This window comes from Leucoraja erinacea, chromosome 14, assembly GCF_028641065.1.
Source record: "Leucoraja erinacea ecotype New England chromosome 14, Leri_hhj_1, whole genome shotgun sequence".
In the NCBI taxonomy this organism is placed as follows: Eukaryota; Metazoa; Chordata; class Chondrichthyes; order Rajiformes; family Rajidae; genus Leucoraja; species Leucoraja erinaceus.
This window is the reverse complement of record NC_073390.1, coordinates 31,858,722-31,883,632: the sequence shown is the minus strand read 5'-3', so window position 1 is coordinate 31,883,632 and position 24,911 is coordinate 31,858,722. Positions and strand designations below refer to the sequence as shown.

General features: G+C 43.3%; 1 protein-coding gene across 1 annotated transcript; it reads left to right on the top strand.

Moving 5' to 3' along the window:
- agxta (alanine--glyoxylate and serine--pyruvate aminotransferase a) lies at positions 1-24,335 on the top strand. Its single transcript, XM_055646064.1, has 11 exons — positions 1-593; positions 5,059-5,251; positions 8,987-9,051; positions 9,912-10,012; positions 14,099-14,169; positions 18,067-18,151; positions 19,095-19,190; positions 19,807-19,876; positions 20,411-20,506; positions 22,371-22,499; positions 24,010-24,335. The coding sequence occupies exons 1-11, from the start codon at positions 285-287 to the stop codon at positions 24,112-24,114; spliced, it is 1,320 nt and encodes a 439-aa protein (XP_055502039.1). The 5' UTR covers positions 1-284; the 3' UTR covers positions 24,115-24,335.
- Positions 24,336-24,911: the final 576 nt, after the last annotated feature.

Here is a 24,911-nt window from a genome sequence, read left to right as displayed (position 1 = left end):
CATTGATAAGAAAGCTTTCTTTTCATTCTAGTTATTTATTGACAATGCTTCTAGTTGATAATTTTTTTTTGTTAATCTGTCCAGTTCCATTTCCACTTTAGATTTATTTGCAAGCTGGTGCGACCTGGGAGATTTGGAGATATATTGAAAGCTTCTGCATATGTTAAAGGGTTAAAGTGCATTTGTTACTGTTTGTGAGGTCATATATCTTTCGATTCGTTTGTGGGAAAAAACTAACAGAAAAATAATCAAAGGCAGGGTTGCACTGTGATTGCTGCTGTGGAATGTTTTTAGCAAAGCCAGGGGTTGTGCTCCGGAGTGGCCTTCTGACTCGGTTGACAAACTGTGGTCTACTTGCTCAAGTTGAGCGGAGCTCTGGTTCCCTAGCACAATTGGGTTCCCAGTGCAGGTTGTTCAGCCACAGCATGTCGGCTTATGCTGAACTCACAGTGCCTCCTCCACAAGCTCTCTTCCAACCTTTTGTTGTACCCAAAAAACTCCTGCTGGGACCTGGACCTTCTAACATCTCTGCCCGGGTCCAGGAGGCAGGGGGCAAGCAAATGATAGGGCACATGCACACTGAAATGTTTCAGGTAAGCTTCTATTTCTGTTTATTTTATACTTCTTTCTGAAAATTATTCATTATTTGAAATTGTGGGAAATTATTTTGTAGACACATTTTTTAATAAATAGATTAAATGTAGTTATTTGTGGGAAGCAATAGTTTGTAATACCACCACTAAGAGCAATATAAACTTGCACAGTGATTAACAAAATCTTTTTGAGATCAGGTTATATGAAAGATGTTGAAAGGAGGAAGATGAAATCTGATGTGTTGGTATTACAGTTGAGGAAAGAGGACTCCAGTGGCATGAGGGAGGAGCTGGCCAAAGTTGACTGAAAAGGAACCCAAGCGGGAATGAAGCTCTTTGCAACAATGGCAATAATTTCTGGGAATAATTCTGAAGATGCAGGACCTTTTCATACCAAACATTCAACCTTCATAGTTTGCACTGAAGTAGCTAGTTAGTGCAATAGTTTGTTCTGAGGTATAGCTCAGGGCCAGTATTAATACAATAGTTTGTACCAAGGTGGCCCATGGCTTCAGTTTGTTGCAATGTATTTTACTGAGGTGATCCAAGGCCAATAATCTGTTACCGGATTTGTACTGAGGTGGTCCAGTGCTCGTAGTGTGGTATTAGTTTGGTCAGAGGTGGTGCTGGGCTAGTATTGGCACAATTGTTTGTGTTCAATGATCCAGTCTTGTAATAATTTGATGCTGTTGTTTACACTGAAATAATCTGTTGCTTCTTTGTTGTTTCATACAGTATGGTTACTTGGTCTTGTAACCACCAGTTACTGTAAATAATGTTCAATAAATTGTGAAATAGACAATGCACCATAGACAAAGAGCTTTTAAGCTGGAGTATATTTGTGCGTGTTGCTAGCATAATCTTTCCACCATTTCTGCGGCAGTTAGAAAATTCAATGTTCAGTTTGTACATATGTCTACAATCAGAAGTCTCCAAGTCACAGTCGAGGGGTTTACTGAAATAGATAAGAGGATCTACAGGACAAAGGACAATGTACAACTACCCTGTGTGAAGGTTTACAGGAAGATCTGGAAAATGTAACAATTTCCCAGCTCCTGGGAGCCATTGCATCGATAAAGTAATTTTCTGTTGCCTTTGACACAAAAGCACAGCTTTGGCTGACTGAGAAAAAGAGTATTTAAGGTTAAGCACTCAAATCCAGCAATGGCTGTCTCGCCAAAGGTCTATCTCGTCCATTCCTTCTTTAATGTTTTATAGTTTGTGTTAAATGTATGTTTTAATGTTCTTTCGCTTGTTTTATATGGGGGGGGGGGGGGGGGGGGGGGGGGGGGGGAAACTTTAAATCTCTTAGCTTGATGGAGATGCGATTTTTTTTCCGTATCATATCACCGTCTGCACTGCGGCCTAACATGGAGGAGTTTGCGGCCTCTGCTGGAGACAGACTTCGGGAGCGTTAAACCGCAGGACCACCCCGATCATGGGAACTTCGACGGTCCCGATCGCGGAAGCTTCGAACGCCCCGAAACTGTGTGTAGAAGCACTATCTGACAAACTAATCACAACCTAACAGACGAGAAAGGGTTTTTTTAACTACCATGAATGGAACATTCTGTTTCAATTGAGTTTTTAAAGGTCAGTGCACCAACATGGGATTGACTTTTTAGTTGTAGGTATGGATTCGTGACAGAAATATTTTAATAAGTGAAAATTTTCAGAATTGGCATGTATTTGCCAAATGTTCCAAATTGGTTAGAAGAATATGGGGATTACCTCTTACTTTGTGGTGGTGGGGGGGGGAAACAGCAGACTAATTGTGGTAGAAGAGCAAAAGATGCAGCAATAAAAATCAGTAAGTGAGAGAGTGCTAGTTCTACAAAATTTAGAAGAATTGCAAAATGTAATCAGATCTTTGCTTAGTGTTGAAGCACTGTGCACTGTTTGATCTTTATATTTTCAAAAGGATTTATAGGTACTACAGTGTCTGAATACAAGATTTATAAAGTTGGTAACAGAAATGCAAGGTAACACTTATTATGAACAGGAGAACATTTCAGGTCTCTTTTACCATGGAGAAAGGAGACTGAAAGAAGACCTGATAAAGAAATAAAATTACGCACAAAGTAACCAGGTTGGTCTAGAAATTCTGGAACACCAACATTTGTGCAGGAGGTGGAATTACAATTAGAACACAAAGTATGTGCTCTAACTACAGGATAAGCACTCAACAAAGAAAGACAAGCCCAAAGCATTGACATGCTAATCCTACTCGTAGTCTTTTCCGTTCCATGGTTTTTAGCCGGGTAATCTACCCGTGAGTCATCTTCCGCCCCTGCTCCAGCAGTATCTTTCTTTTATATGTCGTAGCTTTTTAAGGGTGCAGTGAGACTGTGTACAAGTGTGTCGGAAAGAACTGCAGATGCTGGTTTAAATCGAAGGTTGACACAAAATGCTGGAGTAACTCAGCGGGACAAGCAGCATCTCTGGAGAGAAGGAATGGGTGATGTTTCAGGTCGAGAACCTTCTCGCAGGGTCTCAACCAGAAACGTCACCCATTCCTTCTTTCCAGAGATGCTGCCTGTCCCGTTGAGTTACTCCAGCATTTTGTGTCTATTTCAGTTTTAACCAGCATCTGCAGTTCCTTCCTACACTTTAAATTATGTGGTCTGTATTGGTGCTAAATGGAATGTAATTCTATGTAAAAGAGGAACAGTAGGACATTGATTACAACATGAGCATAATCCATTTGGGACACCAGCTATTACTAAAACTCTCATCTTGACCACTTCGGGTTTGCTTATTTTCTTAAATTGGCGCACAAACGTACCCTATATTGCTAGGATTTTTCGCCACCTTACTCACCGTTCGCCTCTTCTCCAAGTGCACCAAGTTTTGTTCTGATTGGTGGAAGACTGCAAAAGTTATGAAGGTTTAAAAAGCGTGAGATCAGCAGATTGGTCTTCTCGCCTGTTAGTCACCATGAAGGTAATGCCCCTTCCTGCACCCACTGGAGAATAAAGCACCGGAGACGGGGCTGACTCCACAAGCGTGATGATTGAGTTCACAAGAGTGGATTCGGGAAAGCCGCAGTGCGGAGTCAGGAAAGCCGCTGTGCGGAGTCGGGAAAGCCTCTGTGCGGAGTCTGGTAAAGCCTCTGTGTGGAGTCGGGAGGTGCTGTGTAGTCGGGTAAGCCACTGTGTGGTCGGGTAAGCCGCTGTGTGGAGTCAGGAGCCGCTGTGTGGTGTCGGGTAAGCCACTGTGCGGTGTCGGGTAAGCCTCTGTGTGGAGTCGGGAGGTGCTGTGTAGTCGGGTAAGCCACTGTGTGGTCGGGTAAGCCGCTGTGTGGAGTCAGGAGCCGCTGTGCGGTGTCGGGTAAGCCACTGTGTGGAACCGGGAGCCACTGTGCGGAGTCGGGAGCCGCTGTGTGGTGTCGGGTAAGCCACTGGGTCGTTGGGAAAACCGCTGTGTGCAGTCGGAAGGTGCTGTGTGGTGCCGCGGCAGGTGGCCCCTCCACACACCGCCCCTCCCAACCTCCACCCCCTCCCCCCCACACCACCTCCTCCCCCCCCCACACCACCCTCACACCACCCCTCCACTCCCCACACACCCCCCCCCCCCCCCACCACACCCCACACCATCCCCTTCCCCCATCCCCTCCCCCACCACCCCTCCCCCCCCCCCACCTCCACCCCCCCACACCATCCCCTCCCCCCCCCCCCCCCCCCCCCCCCCCCCCACACCACCCCTGGGGGACCCAGGCCTCCCCCGTGACTGGGACCCACGGGTCCCACTTAGTCTAGTAACCCTCTAAACTCCTGTGCTGCATCTATCTATCCAATCTAAACTTGAATATAGACACTTTTTTGCAACTGAGTTCTGGATAAATTAATTTTACATGGTCTAATTCCTGTAAATATAATTGTTTTTAAGTCCTTATTCCAGGAATGGCAGAACTTCCTTTTAAGGATATTTTCATATTTTACCTTGTCTGATTTTAAACATTTCAATTGTATTTAAAAAAAAAATGCCAGCTACGTTTGTTTTCCAAAGTTGCACTGTCTCTGTGGTGTGAATCACCCTTTCAGAATAGAATAGAATAGAATAGTTTCTTTATTGTCATTGTAACATGGGCCATGTACAACGAAATTTAAAATGTCAGCCAGTCAGTGCAGCATTCAAACATTTCTAAAGCTAACGAAACATCCACGGTAAAATAATAAAGATAAGCAATAAATAAAAAACACAGACAAAGCACGCATACACACCCAACCCTCCATCCTTCTGTCGATTTCACCGTTACCACAGTCCCTTAGTCTGTATCGCCCCTGCGTTCCTTGGCGGCCACATTTAGTGCTTTTATAGCAGTGGGGTAAAAACTGTTTTGTAGTCTATTTGTCCTTGTCCTTGTGGATCTGTACCGTCTGCCTGACGGCAACAGTTCAAACAGGGAGTGTCCGGGGTGGGAGATGTCCTTTATTATATTCTGGGTTTCCTTCTCTTGATGCAGATCATGGATGAGATCAAGGCTGGAATTCAATACGCCTTTCAAACAAAGAACAACCTGACTCTGGCAATCAGTGGCTCTGGACATGCAGCCATGGAAGCAGCCTTGGTTAATGTGGTGGAGCCGGGAGATGTGGTGCTAATCGCAATTCATGGCGTGTGGGGTGAAAGGGCAGCAGATATTGCTGAGAGAATTGGTACGATTTCTTTACTTTGTGATAACCAAAACATAAAGTTTGCATCCAACTTTAATAATTTCTATTTAAACTAAAAACATTCCAGCAACTTCAGGGTATTCTTACTTTTGAAGAACTAATATACATATATTTTTTCCTCCTTTCTGGGACTTCTTAAGATGGGTAATGTCTGATTCCAAAGGCTAATGACAGATGTCTTCCAGTTACAAAGCTGGTATATTATCAGGGTTTTGAATTTTGAAGGAAAAAACACAGTGGGTAAAATAAATAATAGGTTATGTTATGTAGATAAATTATGTGACAATGTTTCATTTGGAATCTACTTTATTGTGGGGGAAGGATGAGACAGCTGCTATTTTATGTAAGTAAATGACAGTTTTAGCACTCATCTCAGAAGAATCCTCTGTGTGCAGTGAACGGAATTGAACACAAGAATCAGTATTAGGCCACCTGGTCCCTCAAGCCTACCACACCATTCAATATGATTTTGGCTGATCTACTCAGGTCCCAGCTTCTCTTCTGTGCCAGATGGATCAATGGAGGTGAAAACAATAGAAATATTTTTGGAAATATATGAATGGAGAAATGGATGGCTTCCCTTGATGATTAAATTAAGATGGATTGAAATGCTTTCTATTTCAAAGAAATATCTTGCAGTTAGAAATCTGGGTTAAGAGATTCCGGTTGGAGTTTAATCCAGACGTGAGGTGATGCATCTTGGGAGGTTAAATGTAGGAGGAAAGTATAACATGCCTGCACTGACCATGAAGACAATCTAATCCCATCTGCCTGTATTCTGTCTGTATCCCTTCATTTATTGCCTGCATTAACATGGAAATGGGTCAGGGGGTGCAAGTCCATAGTTCCCTGAAAATTGCAACCTGTGGATGTTCATATCATAGGAACAGAATTAAGCCATTCGGCCCATTGAGTCTACTCTGCCATTCAATCATGGTAATCTATTTTCCCCTCTCAAACCCATTCTCCTGCCTTCTCCCAGTAACCCTTTGCCTTCCTTACCATCGATTCAACTTGCAAATGACATTATTAGTAAACTTGCACCAACACTCCCAAGTCGCATCCCTATTTCCCTATTTAGAAATTAGTCTATGCCTTTATTCCTACTATTAAAGTGCAAGACTTTGCTATGCTGTAAAGAAGGTGAATGCCATGTTTGCCTTTATTGGTCGGGGCATTGAGTATAAAAGTTTGCAAGTCATGTTGCAGCTATACAAAACTTTGATTGTGCCACATTCGAGTGTAGTGCACTTTAGGAAGAATGTGAAGGCTTTAGAGGGTGCATAAGAGGTTTGGTGGATGTTGCTTATTATAAATAGAAATTGGGCAAACTTGGATTATTATCTCTGAAGCTCGCAGGCAGGGTGGCCCCATGTTTAAAGTAATACAATTATGAAAGCCATTGATAGGATTGATAGTAAGATACCTTTTTTCCCCCAGAGGAAAAAATAACTGAGAACAACGGTTTAAGGTGAGAGGGGAAAGTTTAAAGATTTGTGAGGAAAATGCACTTTTACACAGAGAGTGATAGGTGTCTGGAGGTCCCAGAGAAGGTGGTGTAAGCAGATTGAATAGCAATGTCTGAGGCATTTACATAGATACGTGCAGGTAGGGAGTACAGGGATACAGATTATGTGCAGGCAGATGGGATTAGTTTAGATGGGCCTCATGGTTAGTTCAGAAAGATTGAGCCAATGGACCTGTACCATTAAACTATAAAGACATCGGATCAGAGTTGGGCCATTGGCACATCGAGTCTATTCAGCCATCCGATCATGGCTGATCTATTTTCCCTCCAGCCCATTCTTCTGCCTTTTCTCCATAACCTTCGAATCAGATCTACTGGAGCTGTGAGACAGCGGCACAAGCATGCCTGCTATTGCGAAACATCTTATTCCATTCCCATAGTATCTTGGCCCTCAGTTTGAAGTGATGAACAAACTTGCCAAGATTTATGAGTTCAACAACCAATACTGTTTCTTTTAAGGGCTCTTGTAGAAGTCGTGTGGAACATTTACTGACATTTAACAGTTAGCTGCACTTAGACTTACCAATTGAACTTCAGTATTAAAACAATACACGTTTGCTCATGCTTGAAAGCCCAGCTCCAAGCTAGTGTTGATTCTGTCATATAAGCTTGAGGGAAGGGAACGTAGTCAATATCTACAAGATTAAGGTCTTCTGCTAAACTACCCCACTCTACCATACTGCTCAAAGCGAGACCCTGGAAAATGTGGCCTATTTCCCATTTTTTAGGAGCCATCTCTCAGCTTTGGCAATTTCTTGCAATGTCTCAATACAGCCTTTGGTTGGCTTAGCAAAAAATATATTTGAAGTTACGAACCTCAAACCTAGCACACAGCTCCTCATGGTCCAGTTGGAAATGTAGCCCTTATCTTACATTTACCTCTCAGACTGGCAGTTTCTCCCAATCTGTGTACATCACAGTTTGACAGTGAGGAGTTCGATTTTATGTCAGTGGGTAATTGGCCTGGCCTGGCAAATATTTGTACAAAGATGTAATCTGACTTGGCTTAGCAGTTGGCTGCCTTTGAACCCAAGTCATCGTTTGTGAGGCCTTAAACTGCAAAAGCAACTGGCTCTTCAGCCTTATGCCCCTGTCCCACTTAGGAAACCTGAACAGAAACCTCTGGTGAACTTGCGCCCCACCCAAGGTTTCCATGAGATTCCCGGAGGTTTTGGTCACTCTCCCTAATGGTCGAAAGTGGTTTCCGCGTAGTCGAGGTTTCTTCTATGTTCCTGCGATTATTTAAACAAAATCAAAACCGGCCTCGACTAAAAATAGGTTGCCGTTTGGTCGAAGCCAGTGGAGTGGGGTCGCTATTTACTTACAGGCAGTCGAAGGCCATCGCTGACCGGCCATTTTGATTGGCTCATTGGAGTTTTCAGCAAAGATCCTTTAGGATCTTTGGTTTTCAGGACCTAGAAGATCTGCTGGAAAATAAAATGCCCGCTCTCTTTATTAAACTTCTTAAAACTGTCTTAATTCCTTCTCCCCCCCCCCCCCCCCCCCTTCTCTCTCCCCTTCTCTGTCCTTCTCTCACTCCCTCCCGCACTCTGTAAAGGACTTGCCGTGCTCTGTGGCAGCCGTTTCCCTCCTCTTCATCGCGCAGAGAGCGCTCCTCCACTGTCCTTGGTCCCCACCTTCGCGATGTGTTTGTGTGTGTGTGTGTGTGTGTGTGCGGTCGGTAGCAAAGGTCCTGTAGGATCTTTGGTCAGTAGATGCAGCTTACGCTTACGCTTCGGTCGAGGCTTTCCAGGTGAGTGACCTAAACCTCTGGCGACTCATGGAAACCTTGGGTGGGGCGCAAGGTCACGAGAGGTTTCCGTTCAGGTTTCCTAAGTGGGACAGGGGCTTAACCAACATCTTCCTCTAAATTGCTTGTTTCTTATTTTCTTTCTCTCTTCTCCTTTAAGGCAGGTTGAAAAACATGTTTCTTGGTCAATCTGCCTAATATCACTTTGTCCAAATCGGATTCACTGCGCTTTGTGAGGCACATCAGGACATTTTGCCAATATTAAAAGCCAATCGAGATGTATGTTATTGTACCTTAGATCTTGAGACCGTGCCAATAGCTGCACAAGGCGAAAGAGTTAATATTTAATATTAGGTCGAATTACCCTTTGGAATCTTAACATTTTTATACCTTTATAGATGTCAGAATGTTATCTTGTGACTTTTATTTTGTATTAAAGGTGGAGATGTCAGGAGATTTATAAAACCTCCTGGTGAAGATTTCAACCTGCAGGAAATTGAGCAGGTTTGTGATTTTTTTCTCCCATTAAATGTGCAGAAGTGCCAATGGGTATGGGTATGTTCACTTGGAGTGAATGATCAGTTTGCTTCGGATCCTGTACAAAGCAAGTTTGTACAGGATGTGGGAATTTGTCAACAATCATGCAGACACAATCATTCGGACTGTTGATAAATTCTACTGCCTACTCATCGAGAGTGCAGCTTATAAGTTTTATTTTCTTATCGGAAATCCCAACCAGAGTGAGTTACTGACTGAAAAGCTAAAGCATTTGTGTAAACGTGCTATTGTGCCACCTACTGAAATATTTGGTACTTCACCCAGATTAAAAGATACTCCTCACATCATCATATTAGGTTTTGATATCTGGTCATCAACATATTTATTTCCTGTTTAGGTGCAGGCTAATGTAATTCAACACAAATTTAATCCAGAATAATTCTCAGATTTTATATATCAGGAGCCTCCTGCAGAATATTAACAGAAGTTGTGGCAAAGGGTATAGCTGTTAAGGGGAGAAACTGAGTTGTTCTACTTCTCATTACTCCAGGCTTCATAAATGATAGTGAGTGATACTATCCCCATTTGTTGGGAAATTATAAAATTAAATTCATGTGCCCGGTGGGAAAAGACTTGATGAGGAAGGTAATCGATCATTAGAAGTTATACTGAGAAGGAATCTGTTGGCTGAGCAGCAAAGACTTTGCGTTCCAAATTGTAAGCAACCAGCATTACAAAAATGACATTGACCATCACCACGGTTCTAAAGGGGGCAATCACAATGGCAGTGTTTCTGATGTTACACTAATCTGTGTTGATTTGGGCCATATGTACACAGCTTACAAAAATTCTGTTTTACCTTGCAGGCTCTGGTACAGCACAAGCCCATTCTGTTTTTCATCACACATGGGGAGTCTTCCTCAGGCGTGGTTCAGCAATTGGATGGGATGGGACCACTCTGTCGCAAGTCAGTGCACACCAGCCATACAATGACTTTGATTTCACCATCCATTTTTTTCTCCTTGGTGTTTTTTTTTCAAATTAATCAAAACTAAAGGGCAACTGATACTGTTAAAGGCCGTTTAATTTATCCTCAAATCAAACCTTAGTTCACAATTAGACACAAAATTCTGGAGCAAGTCAGCGGGTCTGGCAGCCTCTCTGGAGAAAATAGATGATGTTCTGGGTTGGGACCTTTTTTAGATTGATATTAATAGGGAGGGTGGGGAAAAAACTTGAAGCGAAAAGAGGCAGGACAAATCAGTTCCAGCAAAAGATGACCTTAGGCAAGGAGGTTCCTTCATAGGCAGATACTTGGATAGAGACAGCTGTGAGCCCAAAAGGGGTACATAGTTGAGAATGATTAAGTTACATTAGCCAAGGTTCAGGAAAAAAGTAAGGGGAGGCGGGAGGGAAGGGAATTGTTCATAAAAGTTACTTAAAATTGGAGAATTCAAAGTTCATACCAATTGCTGTAAGGTACCCAAGCGGAATATGGGGTCCTGTTCCTTCAGTTTGTGTGTGACCACACTCTGACCATGGTGGAAGGCCAGGACAGAAAAGGTCAGTATGCGAAGGGGAGTTTTAATGATTAGCAACTGGGAGATCCAGTAGGCCTTGGTGGGCCTAGCGCAAGTGTTCAACAAAGCGTTCACAAATTTACACTTGGTTAGGTGCCAACATCGTGAACACCGGATGCAGTTGATGAGGTTAGAGGAGGTCCACGTGAATCCATGTCTCACCTGAAAGGGCTGCTGGGAGACATGGTGGAGTAACTTACTGGGTCAGGTGATGTCTCTGGAGCAACTAGATAGTGATATAGAACACATTAATGTAAGATATGCAAATGGTAATGATGATCAAGGAAAGGTGGAGCCCACAATGTCAATGGCATTGTTGGCTGTGGGCTAGTTGATAATGAGTTATACAGTCAGTGAAATTCAACAGGACAACAGTTTAACTAGTACGACAACTAGGATGGGGATGAGGTTGGGGGTGCGGAGAGAGAAGGGATGCAAGGGTTACTTGAAGTTAGAGAAATCAATACTCACTGGATTGCAAGCTGCCCAAGCGAAATAGTCATCATGAACCCAGATACTAGGCTTGCAGAAAAAGCCGATCATAGAATGTGTATCTAGAATTACATGTAGATCATCCCAACAAATTACTTAAATGGCTATGGTGATAATTAAACTCATAAATATTGGAATGTTAGTCCTGCACCAAAACCGTGCTGAATTTTAAAGGGAAGTAACTCAACTCTTGCTACAGCGAGCAATTCACCATTCTCAGTATAAAATCAAAGTGCTACAATAGAAAAATATTGCTCTCACCCACTTCCCCAGATGTTCTGAGGTGGTGTCTGAACCACACTTTTTCCGTAACACCCAACTTTACGATAAATGGCGCAAATGAAAGACATTCACAACTTAATTGAATAGAGTAAGAACAGTAAAACCCCTGTCTCACGGTGCGAGTCCACCCACGAGTGACCCTGAGTTTAAAACAAATCAAACTAATGGTAATCACGTAGAATTAAGGTAGCAGGAACGTCGGAGCTCATAACGCTAACAGCAGGTACTCGGGAAACTTGTTAACTCGTGAAAATCATTCAACATGATGAAAGATTTCCACGAGACAAATTTACTCTTGAAGTAAATATTTTAAACTTTTAAACTCGCTGTAAGAACGTAGATGCCCCATAGATGCCCCGTGAGTTTACCGTAGTGACTCGTGAGTCTACCGTGGGAACTCAGCAGGACAGGCAGCATCTCTGGAGAGAAGGAATGGGTGACGGGATGACATTTCCAAAATTCTGCTGCGTCTTTGTGTTACTCCAGCACTGTGTGTTCACTTTTTGTCAACCAGCATCTACCCTTTCTTGTGTATGACATTATTTGTTTCCGTGGCAGTTGATTGTCGCTCCCTTCAGTTTCCCAGGGGGTCGGGACCAGATTGGAGTTTAAAATTTTTATTTCAAGGGTAAATTTGACTCGTGGAAATCTTTCATCATGTTGAAAGATTTTCACGAGTTAACAAGTTTCCCGAGTACCTGCCGTTAGCGTTACGAGCTCTGACGTTCCGGCTACATTAATTTTACTTGATTACCATGAGTTTCATTTGTTTTAAACTCGGGATCACTCATGGGTGGACTCGCACCGTGAGACAGGGGTTTAAGTGAATCAATAAGCAAATATTATGAAAATTGGTGGTGTACAGATGGCAAGGATTCCCAAAGCTGCAGCATAATATGCATCAGCTTGAATGTGAAGTGGAGCAATAGCAAATGGAATGTAATTCAGATGAGTGTGAAGAGATGTATTTTCAGATGGCATCCAGGGTAGGATGAGCTTAGCTAATGGTAGGCCCTTTGTGATTGATGACGAACAGAGGGATTTTAGAGTGCAAATGCATTGATCCTTGAAGGTCTAGCCCTGGTGAATGGGGTGGTGAAGTCAGTTTACGACATTCTTGCCCTCAATGGGTGTGGAATAGAATACAAGTGCTGCAACAGTTTTATAAAACATCGGTCAGGCAACACCAGGAGTCCTGTGTGCAGTTTGGTCACCACATTGTAGCAAGGATGGAAACAGTGCAAGGAAATTCACCAGGATGATCTCTGGGTTGAACAATTACGATTATAGAGAAACTGGATAGATTGAGGTTGTTTTCCCTGAAGTGAAGGAGTTGAACGGTGACTGTATAGAGCTATATAAACTATATAGGGGAGGAAAGCGGGGGGTGTGGCAAGGGAGGTGTGGGTGGGGGGGGGAGGGTGTGTGTGTGGGGGATGGAGGGGTGTGTGGGGGGGAGGGAGGGGGGCAGCGAGCCTTGTGGAGCTGGAGATGGGGGTAGGGGAGGAGGGGAACAGTGAGCATGGTGGAACTGGTGGAGGGGGGAGGGCAGCGAGCGTTGTAGAGCCAGGTGGTGGGGAGGGAGGGGTGCAGGAGCCCTAGAGGGTGTATCACGGGGGAGGGGGGGCAGGAGCCAGCGAAGGGGACCAAAGGGGTAGGTGCTATAGCAGACGGTGTGCTGAGGAGTCACAGCAGGTGCTGGACGGTGGACGTTCTCCTCCGCCGGGATCAGAGTCTCTGTTTTCCGTCTGGTGACACCCGTGACAACTTGGCTAGGTTGGGTTGGGTTGGGCCGGGCCGCTTCCTGTCCCTCCGAAGATTGTGTCTGGTTGGTGACCAGGCCATCCAGAGCCAGCCATCCAGTGCCTCCCTCAGCTCCAGTAGAGTCTCCATTTTCCTTTTGGCGACATCGATGACATTTCCGACTCCGCACCGGGCTGGGCTGGGCTGGGGTGGGTTGGGCGGGACGGGTCGGGGCCGCTTCCAGCCTCTCCGAAAATTGTGTCTGGATGGAGACCTCCGCCGGCCATCCAGAGCCTCCCTCAGTTCCAGTAAAGACGCGATGGCGCAGGAAGGGGCAGACCGTCCCGCGGAGTGACAGGAGAAAAGACCAATCCACTCTGAGCCGATTGGCAGGGGAGGAGATTGATCTGCGCATACGCAATTTTTAAACCTCGCTAACTTTTACATTAGACACCCGATCGAAACAAACCATGGTGCACTCGCAGTAGAGGTGAACGGTGAGAACGTAAACTTGTTATCTTCCGCGCAAACCGGAAGATAACAAGATCAGCGCTTTAGTTATGTATAGAAAGATAGATAGATAGATGAGGATGGTAGAGAAAATATATTTTTCCTGTTGGAGGTGTCTAAGGCAAGATAGCATTGGTAGAAGGTTATGAGAGGATCTGAGGGAGATTATTTTCACGTATAGCGTGGTTGGCATCTGGAATGTCTGAGGTAGTGGTGGAAGCAGTTTATCTCACGGCATTTAAGTAATATCTAGACAAAAACATTAATCTTACATAAGGCTTACGGACCTAATACAGTCATATGGGATTAGTCGCGGCAGTGTAACAGGTAGCATCGACATGCTGGGTGGACGGATCTGTTTCTCGCTGTACATCTCTAGTTAGTGCTGCGATGTTTAAATACCTACTCTTTTTGCAATCTCTAGTGTTGTTTTATTTTGTTTCCAGGCATAAATGTTTGCTGCTGGTTGACTCTGTTGCCTCTCTAGGTGGAGCTCCTCTCTACATGGATAAACAGGGTATGTATGAGAGCCAACATTGTTAACAAAAGTGAGTGATCCAATGTTTTTACCTTCCTTTATCATTTTATTTATAATATAAGGCAACAACAGTGACGGCTGGAAATGATCAGCAGCTCAACCAGCATCTGTGGGGAAGGTGGCACAGTGGCACATCTAGTGGATCTATTGTCTCCCAACGCGTGAGCTCTGGGTTCAATCCTGACCTTTGGTGCTGACCGTGGGGCGTTTTCATGTTCTCCCTGTCACTGTGAGGTTTCTTCCAGTGCTCCCGTTTCCTCCCATTTCGTAAAGAAATATAGGTCTGTAGGCAATAGACAATAGGTGCAAAAGTAGGCCATTCGGCCCTTCGCCAGCACTGCCATTCAATGTGATCATGGCTGATCATCCACAATCAGTACCCTGTTCCTGCCTTCTCACCATATCCCTTGACCTCTACTATCTTTAAGAGCTTTATCTAACTCTCTCTTGAAAGCATCTAGAGAATTGGCCTTCTGAGGCAGAGAATTCCACAGATTCACAATTCTCTGGGTGAAAAATGTTTTCCTCATCTCCTATCTAAATGGCCTACCCCTGATTCTTAAACTGTGGTCCCTGGTTCGGGACTCCCCCAACATCGGGAACGTTTCCTGTCTCTAGCGTGTCCAATCTCTTAATCATATGTTTCAATAAGATACCCTCTCATCCTTCTAAATTCCAGGGTATACCTGCCCAGCCACTTCATTCTATCAACACATAACTCCCGGGAATTAACCTCATGAACCTACTCTGCACTCCTTCAATAGCAAGAATGTCCTTCCTCAAATTTGGAGACCAAAACTGCACACAATACTCCAGGTGTAGTCTCACTAGGGCGCTGTAGAACTGCAGAAGGACCTCTTTTCTCTTATACTCGTGTGGGGGCGCCATCGAGTATGGCTACCCTGCCTGCAGCTGTTTGTCCTTTCACCTTTTTTTTAAAACATTTTTAGTGTGTTTTGTTATGGAGGTCTTCTAGTCTTTTTATGTCGGGGGGGGGGGGGGGGGGGGGGGAGGGGGGGATTTTTTTTTTTCTCAGTCCCTACCTGGTCGGAGATGCGGCTTTCCTCCGAGCCGCATCTTTGGCCCTTCCTCGCGGCCTACCAACGGGACTGGAGCAGTGTTGCCTGCCGGGACCAGCCAGGACTTCAACTCCAGTGGCGGCGCAGCGCTGAAGCACCATCGCAGAGAGGGCGATGCCTTACTGTTCTCCTGTGGTAAGCTCCGGAGTGCTGTGCCGCCGACTCCTGCATCACGGAGCTGTGGTCGCGGAGTGTCCAGCTGCGGGTGCCGCTGACTCTGAACACCGCAGAGCTTGGGATCTTTTGCCGAGATCGTCAGTGTTGGAGCTCCGACCAGTGCGGCCTGTGGACTTCAGGAGCCGCGGTCTCGGGAAGGGAATGGCCGTTCCAGACACTCCAAGCCGCTGAGAGTGTTCTTCCGATGCCGGAGCTCCATCATCCGGCGAGAGGGCCTGAAACATTGGGCCCGACCATAGGTGAACAAGAGACAGAGGACTGGACTTTGTTGCCTTCCCTCACAGTGGGAACCATTGTAGGGGGATGTTTTGTTGTTCAACTAGACCAAGTGCACACCCGTTGGGTCTGCTCCCCCAACGCAGCCGTTCCCTACCTGTAGCCCCCACGGGAGACGTGGTCCTCCAACTCAAGCTGTTCCCGAAGATAAGATTCCAGCACTCAGCAGTGCGGCTGTTTTTAAATGGCGTCTTTGAGGCGAGAGGTGGGCGCCAGCAGCCGTTATGCTCGCTGGCTAGCAGGAGGCGACAAAATGAGTGAGTGTGGGGAGGGGGGGGGGGGGGGGAGAGAATGTGTACATAAACACAATGAAATTTAATGAGAAGTGGATACTTGGAATGAAAAGTGAAATATCTACCGAAATGGAAAACATCTGGGCGTTTGTGGGTTTGGTGTTGGCGTAGCAACAAATCAAAGGCTGACACCCACAGGCTGGCAACCACAAGACAGGCAGAAACACACACACACACACACACAGTTTTAATATTATATAGATAGATGGTAAATTCTTTAATGTTGTGTTTTACTTTTATTGGTGTGCTGCAAATGGCAACTCAAATTTCACTACACCAATTGTTGTAAGCGACAATAAATGTCCTTTGCCCTTTGTACTCATCTTCTCTTGTTTTGATGGCCAACATGCCATTAGCTTTCTTCACTGCCTGCTGTACTTGCATGCCTACTTTTAGTGACTGATGAACAAGGACCCCTAGATCTTCTTGTACTTCCTGATTTTGCCACCAAAGTGGTTAACATCACATTTATCCACATTAATCTGCATCTGCCATGCATCTGCCCACTCACCCAACCTGTTCAAGTCACTGCAGCCTCATAGCATCTTCGTTACACTGCCACCCAGCTTTGTGTCGTCTGCAAATTTGCTAATGTTACTTTTAATCCCTTCATCTAAATCATTAATATATATTGTAAATAGAAACATAGAAACATAGAAAATAGGTGCAGGAGTAGGCCATTTGGCCCTTCAAGCCTGCACCGCCATTCAATATGATCATGGCTGATCATCCAACTTAGTATCCTGTACCTGCTTTCTCCCCATACCCCCTGATCCCTTTAGCCACAAGGGCCACATCTAACTCCCTCTTAAATATAGCCAATGAACTGGCCTCAACTACATTCTGTGGCAGAGAATTCCAGAGATTCACCACTCTCTGTGTAAAAAATGTTTTTCTACAATTAGCTGCAGTCCCAGCATCGAGCCTTGCGATAGGTTAATTGAGCGCTGTAAATTAGCCCTATTATGCAGGTGCGTGGTAGATGGGAATTTGCAGAGAATAAAATGTGGTAAGTGTAGTATTGGTACACTTGATGATCTTGATGAATCATTAAAAAAACCAATGTTGTTTAAGAACTTCAAAATTATTTAATTGCATTTAATTGTACATTCCATCGGCATACAGACCCACCATGTTATTAATGCCAGTTATGTTAAAGTTTGGCCGCACTCTGGAATAATAAACGCTGTCAGACACTGATGCTCATAGTAAAGACACAACTTTCCTACTCGAATGCGAGAGTCACAGTAAGTATGGTCACATACTTGCCAGCTCCTCGCGGCCCCACCCAATTATATTGTGCGCAGGCAGTATATTTAATAATAATAATAATAATAATAATAAACTTTATTACGGACTCAAGGTCCAGACAAGGGGCAACATTACATTAAAAAAGTATTGCATATCAAATATCATAAATACATATAAAATCTTGGTATATAACATAAAAACATCATAATTTATATATTTTTTAAACACAATACTTAAGTTAAAAATCCAGATTAAAAGATGATCAATGTCCGACAACGAGACAACGATACCAGTGTCTCCACAACTGGGATTCGTAGCTGGGACTCGTTTATACATGAGTAGTCACGGATCCAACTAACCACAGTCAAGACATTCCTGCACCAGTTCTTATTGAGCAGACATGTTTTCCTCTGCAGTTCTACTTGGTATCACGCCTCTCTCCTTTTTAGTCACAACACCCTTTGGAATTCTACAAAACCTTTTATTCATTAGCTAGCAATTCCATGTAAGTAAAGCAGGCGCACCTGCGCAACATGCAATCTGTCGCAACACATTTCGCCATCCACCCCCACCTATGTACACATTAACACTAAAACCCCAATCCTCCTCTACAGTTAGGAACATGCATCACAATTACTCAAGAGAATGGAAAACGCCTGTGACATTTCCCACATCGTCCAAATTGTGCGGTCTTCCACTGATTTGTGTAACAGCCCAACTCAGCATTTTGTTGCCATTTCTCACTATCTTGAGTAGCCAGCCTCATATTCCAAATGATGTGACCATCTTTTTTTATTCAGGCATTGACATCCTTTACTCTGGATCCCAGAAAGTCCTCAACTGTCCCCCTGGAACTGCGCCAATCTCCTTTAATGACAAAGCATGGTTTGTAACTTTGTTTTCTCATCTGCTCTGCTGCTTAAGTAATCCCAGGGAACCACAAAAGGCCACTTCCTCCCACACATCTGCTGCTACCTGTGACAATTACTGATAATCAAATTGCAGACTGGCCACTGATTTTACATCCCATCCCAATTATTGTTGGACACAAACTGCCACAAAGTGATACTGTTTGAAGAAGAGCAGAGTAGTTGGTTATACTGATCTCTGTGGAACCTTAATGTTTACAAATTGGTTTCAGTTATTTTTACTTTACTTTAGGAAACCATTTCAAAATGACGTGTCCAAAAGAGATTTTAATGTTCCTGGGGTCATGAAGAGTAAAATACAAATACACATTCTTTCTTTAACATTTTTAATGGCAGAAAGACCTACTTTGCAATTAAACCAGTAACTAATTGCAAGGAGTACCACACATGGCAGATGATTTCCAGTCCTTCATTCTTCTCACAATTTTGAATTTAATCTTGGAGATACAAGAGCCTGCAGATGAGGGGGAGGAGGGGGGAGATAGACTGGAGACATTTAGGGTCGTAACCATTTTAGAGTTGCTTTGCTTTCATTTCTCAAATACATGACCACACAGAGTGTCATAGTTAATTACCCATCTCTGGGTGAAAATTCCTTGAGTCACTGTTTGAATCTATTTCAGTTATTTTTCACATCTTTCTAGCCGTAATTTTCCTCAGCCATTCAATGTTTCCCTTGAATCAGTAAAATTAAATGAAAACATCCAAATTGTTTTCTCCTTGTATCTATAATTCTTAATTAATTGCTAATCAGCCTCTCTCCTGCAGAAACACTTGTGTAAGACCATTCATGGCATCTCTTACATATGTGAGAATAACCAGTCATAGAGTATCAAACTATATTTCTTTACAGATATTTTGCATCATTTTCAAAATGTGTCTTTGTGTTCTGTTTACAGCCAGAAAATATTTAATCGGAAGAAGAAACCTACTTCATTTTATCTCGACATGAGTTGGCTTTCAAACTTCTGGGGCTGTGATGGGAGTCCAAGAAAGTGAGACAAAGTTTCAGTTCTTACATTGCAGGAAATATTTGAGATTTGGGAATTAATTGAATGGGGTGGGGTGGGGTGGAATCCCAGGCGTGAATACAAAGAATGAAATGGGATTGAGTGAGAAAGAGTGAGGTGGAGTGCATTGGCGGGTAAAAGGACGGAGGGATGGGCATCTGGGAGACAGAGCATCTAAGAGGCAAATGGACGGAGCGTCCGAGATTGGAAGAGAGGGAAATGGTGTTTAAGAAGGAGAGAGATGCAGGTGGGAAACGGAATGAGTAATTGGGTGGAGAGAGAAAATTGACAAAAATGATCAAATTTGGAGAAAAGGCTTTGGTGAACCTTGGTGGTTAGGGAAAGTGATGATTGGAAATTTCTTGGGTCCAGAGTCTGTAACTTACATAGTGTTTAAGAAGGAACTGCAGATGCTGAAAAATCGAAGGTACACAAAATTGCTGGAGAAACTCAGCGGGTGCAGCAGCATCTACGGAGCCGCATCTATGCAGCTCCATAGATGCTGCTGCACCCGCTGAGTTTCTCCAGTATTTTTGTGTACAGTAACTTACATGACATGCTGAACCTCATTAACTGGTAATGTTGCATCTTATTTTTACAGATATCATCATACAAGCCCCGTTACCTGTCTTTTTGCATTGAGAGAGGCACTTGCAATTCTTGCAGAAACAGTGAGTTTTGATGTTTTTACCAAATTTGGATTTTTTTTTCCCTCCATCGTTTTCAGCAGTGCCAGCAATCGCTAGGTAGCTTCCTGCAGTGTAGCAAAGTAGGCTGATTAGGATCCTTAACCTGCCACCCATGCTCACCCATCCCGCTCCACCATTGTGTAGAAGGTATTCATAATGTGAACCTTTGGGCATGAGCATGCACAGGTGGAATCCTATCAAAAATCTCACATGTAAAGCACTGCTCATTCACTCCTTTCCCAGGACTATGTCAGTTTGCACTAGATCTATATTCACCAAACTTCACTCCTTCCTTGGGTCGGATATGAAAAGAATATACCCATTGCACATTGCTCAATGGAGCAACCCTTGCATTGAACCCTAAGCCTGCCTCTTTTCCCTGGCTTTTCCAATTATTCTCTTTCCAATCTGCTCCCTTGTACATGTCTACAGTTTGATCTGAAAAGTACTGGGGATGGGAGATCACTATTTTTCAGTCTTGACCTTCTGTGAAGCATTGTTGCCATTTCTCTGCAGGGCCTTGAGAAACACTGGAAACTTCACCAGGAGAATGCTGAGTACTTGCACAAAGGCCTGCAGGACCTTGGCTTGAAACTATTCGTCAAAGACAAGGTGATCACTTTCTTTGGAGCCAAGTGAACAGTGAAAAACTTTGCATTTATCATCGTTGGAGAGGCTGTGTCCATAAGCATTAGTCTACTCAAGTTTACGATAGGATCAGCCAGTATTGTACAGATTAAACATGTATGATAACATTCATAGATGCTTCATTGTGAGTAGGTTATGATTCAAAGGAGATGGCCAGAGAGCAACTGGTTTTGGTAAATAATGCAGTTGGTCCTGTGGAGATCAATCAGCACTCTTCAAAATGTTTAAACTTGAATTGGAGCTGCTGCATGGGATTAATTTTAAGAATCAAAATCTGAATTCATACCTACATATTCTTCACATGGAAGGGAATCAAGGTTCAGTTAGATTGATAAACTAATTGATAAATACTTCAACTATTGAAGTGTTATTTTGAAGACCTCTGTCCCCATTTTGCCCTGTGGGTAGACGATGAAGAGGAGCTTTGGAATTTCAACCTATGTGATAGGGTGGTGAATTAAATTTGCTAAAAAAGCTGGCCAGGGTAAATAGCAGGATCAAAATAATGGTTGCTACCTTGATAACCATATAACCATATAACAATTACAGCACGGAAACAGGCCATCTCGGCTCTACAAGTCCGTGCCGAACAACTTTGTCCAGTGCCTTCCTGTTGACATCTCCATTGAACCCGAACATGTCAGATTCTGTGTTTTAATATCATGCTCTGAGAGGAAAGATTGGCATCTCTCCCCCCACCCCCACCACCATTGAAAATGTTGAAATTGTGCATAAATGTTTACAATACCTTGGTTTAAAACTGTCAAATACTATTTCACTTTGAAATCAACCAGATTTACATTTAGATTTAGATTAATTAGAAATGCTTTGTTTTACATGCTATCAAATCAGATAATACACAATAGACAATAGACATAGGTGCAGGAATAGGCCATTCAGCCCTTCGAGCCAGCACTGCCATTCAATGTGATCATGGCTGATCATCCCCAATCAGTATCCCGTTCCTGCCTCCCCATATCCCCTGACTCCGCTATTTTTAAGAGCCCTATCTAGCTCTCTCTATAATAGTATACTATAATAGTATACATAAATACAATGAAGCCAAACTCAAGTACAATAAATCGAGCAAAGGGAAGATAGAATGCAGAATATAATTATCAGCATTGTAACATAACATTTCCAGAAACAAAGTCCAATATCACCAATGAGATAAAAGTGAGTCAAACAGTATCCTGTTCAGAAGCTTGATAACAGAAGGGAAGAAGCTGTTCCTTCGTTTTCATCATGCGTGCTTTAAAGTTTCTGCACCTTCTGTCAGACAGGAAGACAAAAAAGGGCCAGGGTATTTGATTATGTTGGTTACTTTCCTGAGGAACGTGGTGTAGATGGTGTGCCTTCTTGGCTGTTGCTTCAATGAGGTTGGTCCACGACAGATCATTGGTAATAGTTATGCCAAGGAATTTGAAGAGGGACACGATGAGAAAGGTCTTTGATGATGTTGGCTGCTTTCCCGAGGCAGCGTGAAGTGTAGATGATGTGCCTCCCTGGCTGTTGCTGCTTGACTTTTTGCATTTGTCTATAACTGAAGACACTGGAGAACAGTGTCTATAAGCATTACTCTCTGCTCAAGTTTATGGTAGGATCAAGCAGACTTTCAGTGCAGGACACAAATGTTTCACAAACTTCCCCCTGAAATCATGGAGTACGTACAGAAACATTGCCAAGCCTTGGTAATAATTATATGAGCCACACATCTACTTTTGCTATTTGACTGTAATCAAAGATCTTACAACTAAATTGGGAGTGAAAGAAATTTTACAGAAGGCTTTGGAAAAAAATATTAAATTATTTGTCATTTACTCTTCAGGCACTAAGGCTCCCCACAGTCACAACAATTGCGGTGCCTGAAGGTTATGAATGGAAAGACATCACTGACTTTATAATGAAGAACTACCAGATCGAGATCACTGGTGGACTGGGACCCACTGTTGGCATGGTACGTGAAAGTAGGTGTGGCTCAGAGACACGTGCAGGGAAGGTGACCGGTTTCGTAGAATTAAGACGTGGACATTTTTGCTGTAATTTATTACTTTACCCTTATATTTTAGGGAAAAAAACTCTTCCAATCTAATAAGGTACTGCTTGTCTACATATGCAGCTGGCCAGTATCACTAGGCATAACATAGTTGCAGGGCATTAAGAGAGCAATCTGGTCTTCAATACATGGCCCATGATGCATTGTCAAAGTTTATTCTATCTTAAAGTGGATGGATTTCATGAAAGATATGTGGTGGACCATTTATATTTGTTTACATTTACATGCATCCTGGCTAAATAAATGGCAATATTTGCAAATATGTTATCAATATAGAGATAATTTATGTAAGATTCCCCACATGGCATTTCCCTGTTCTTAGCTGAGTAATTGCAGTAATCGGCTATACTCATAGCTGACAAGATCACTTCAGCAGATCCATAAAGCCAGTTACAAGTGCTAAGATAGGTTGCTTCTTTAGCTCAGATACTGCAGGAATAAGCAATTCCGTTAATCCTTGTGGAATCTGCATGTGATTCATTCTTGGATAAATGATTTCCTCCAAGCCGCATTACAGCAATGCAGCTGCTAATCATTAAATGTTTGTGGACTTTCTCCATCTGGTTCATGCAAATATTAGAACAGCCTTTATTGACGTAAAGATGAGGCGACTGGCACAATGATGTAGAATGGGTTTTAGTTTGTCGTTCTTTTTAGAGTCTTTCGAGACCATACACCATTACGTTATGGTCTACGTCAGAGATAGACAAAAAGATGAAACCTCTTGTTAACGGTTTCCATAAGTTTCTTGACAGCAGATTATTCCAGCGCTACTTCTCTGTAACTGTAAATGCAGAATTGATACAGATGCATACGATTAATTATGGACCACTCTACTCCTGCTTATGAGAACAGCCAAAAAGGTGCTCTTTATTCACTAGAGTGGCGAGGTGGCACTGCGGCAGAGTTGCTGCCTTACAGCACGAGACCCGAGTTTGATTCTGACTGTATAGAGTTAGTACGTTCTCCCGTGCATTGGTTTTTTGTGGGAACTCCGGTTTCCTTCCACACCTCAAAGACGTACTCCAAATTGTAGGCCAATTGGCTTGGTAAAATTGTCTCTAGTGCATGTAGGACAGTGTCAGTGTATGGGGATCACTGGTCATCACGGACTCGATGGCTGAAGGGCCTGTTTCCGTGCTGTATCGCCAGTTTCCGCGTCATATCTCTAAACTAAACACTCAGAGTTCATTTATCAAGGTTCTTAAAGCAAATATTAAACTAGGATTTTTGAATGGTATTTTAAAGTTACTCAAGGTTTGTCACTTAAATTCTCTCCAGAACCAGGTTGAAGGGCCAGGGTCTCTTTCATAATGGGTGTGCTTTTTCCTAGTGCAGCCTCTGCATCATTGTTTGGAATAAATGAGTTTCTAAGCTATGCTCTAAAGAAATCTCTGTCCTTGATCTTTAGGTTTTGCGTATTGGATTAATGGGCATCAATAGTACAAAAGAGAATGCAGATCTTGTGCTCCGAGCTCTGAAAGATGCCCTTAAGAACTGCAAGAAATCCAAGTAATGGTCATAACCATTGAACAGTTCCAGTACTATAACCAGTCGACCGAAGAGAAAACTAATCACTAATGTATAAGCAATGATAAAATAAAACTTGTTCTAATTGTATCAAAACATCAACAAACTTTGAGCTTCAAAAGATAACTGTTTGGTTCATAGTGCTGGGTGTTCAATTATATTAACGAAAAGATTCAATAAATCAAATCTTTTGAATTCAGAAAATAATCTTTTGGAGTTGGAGGGCTGATATGTTCACTGATGTCGTTAATCCGGATTCACTGTTTAGTTTTCCAAAGATAAAAAAGTGAAGGACGCAATCGCACTTTTTTTCTTGCCTCACAGTAGACCTCTGATGGTTCTGGAGTCAGAGAAAAAAAAGGTTGTGAGGATGGACCAACCATATCAAAGATTGTCCCAAAGGGGCACAGACCTCACCAGAGACACGTCACAATTGAAGCAGGTGAGGGAACATGGTCATGTTGATGGCTAGAGATATTGTGAAGGTAACAGACCTCACCCTATTAATTACACTGATGAGTGTACCAATCCAATATACTTGTACTCAAACCCTATTACCCTCCCTATTACCAATTCAATAATCCTGACATCCAACAGCTGTTGACTTCCTGGGTGAGGGCTCGAACCCGATAGGTACGAACCTTGTGAGCCTGACCCTCATCCCACCTAAGTGGGGACTCTAACCCTCCAGGGACTCAAACCCTTGACCTCATTGCTCGCCAGACTACTAACCTTCGATCGATCTCGCATAAATAAGAGAATGACTGATTTGTCGTCAGATTA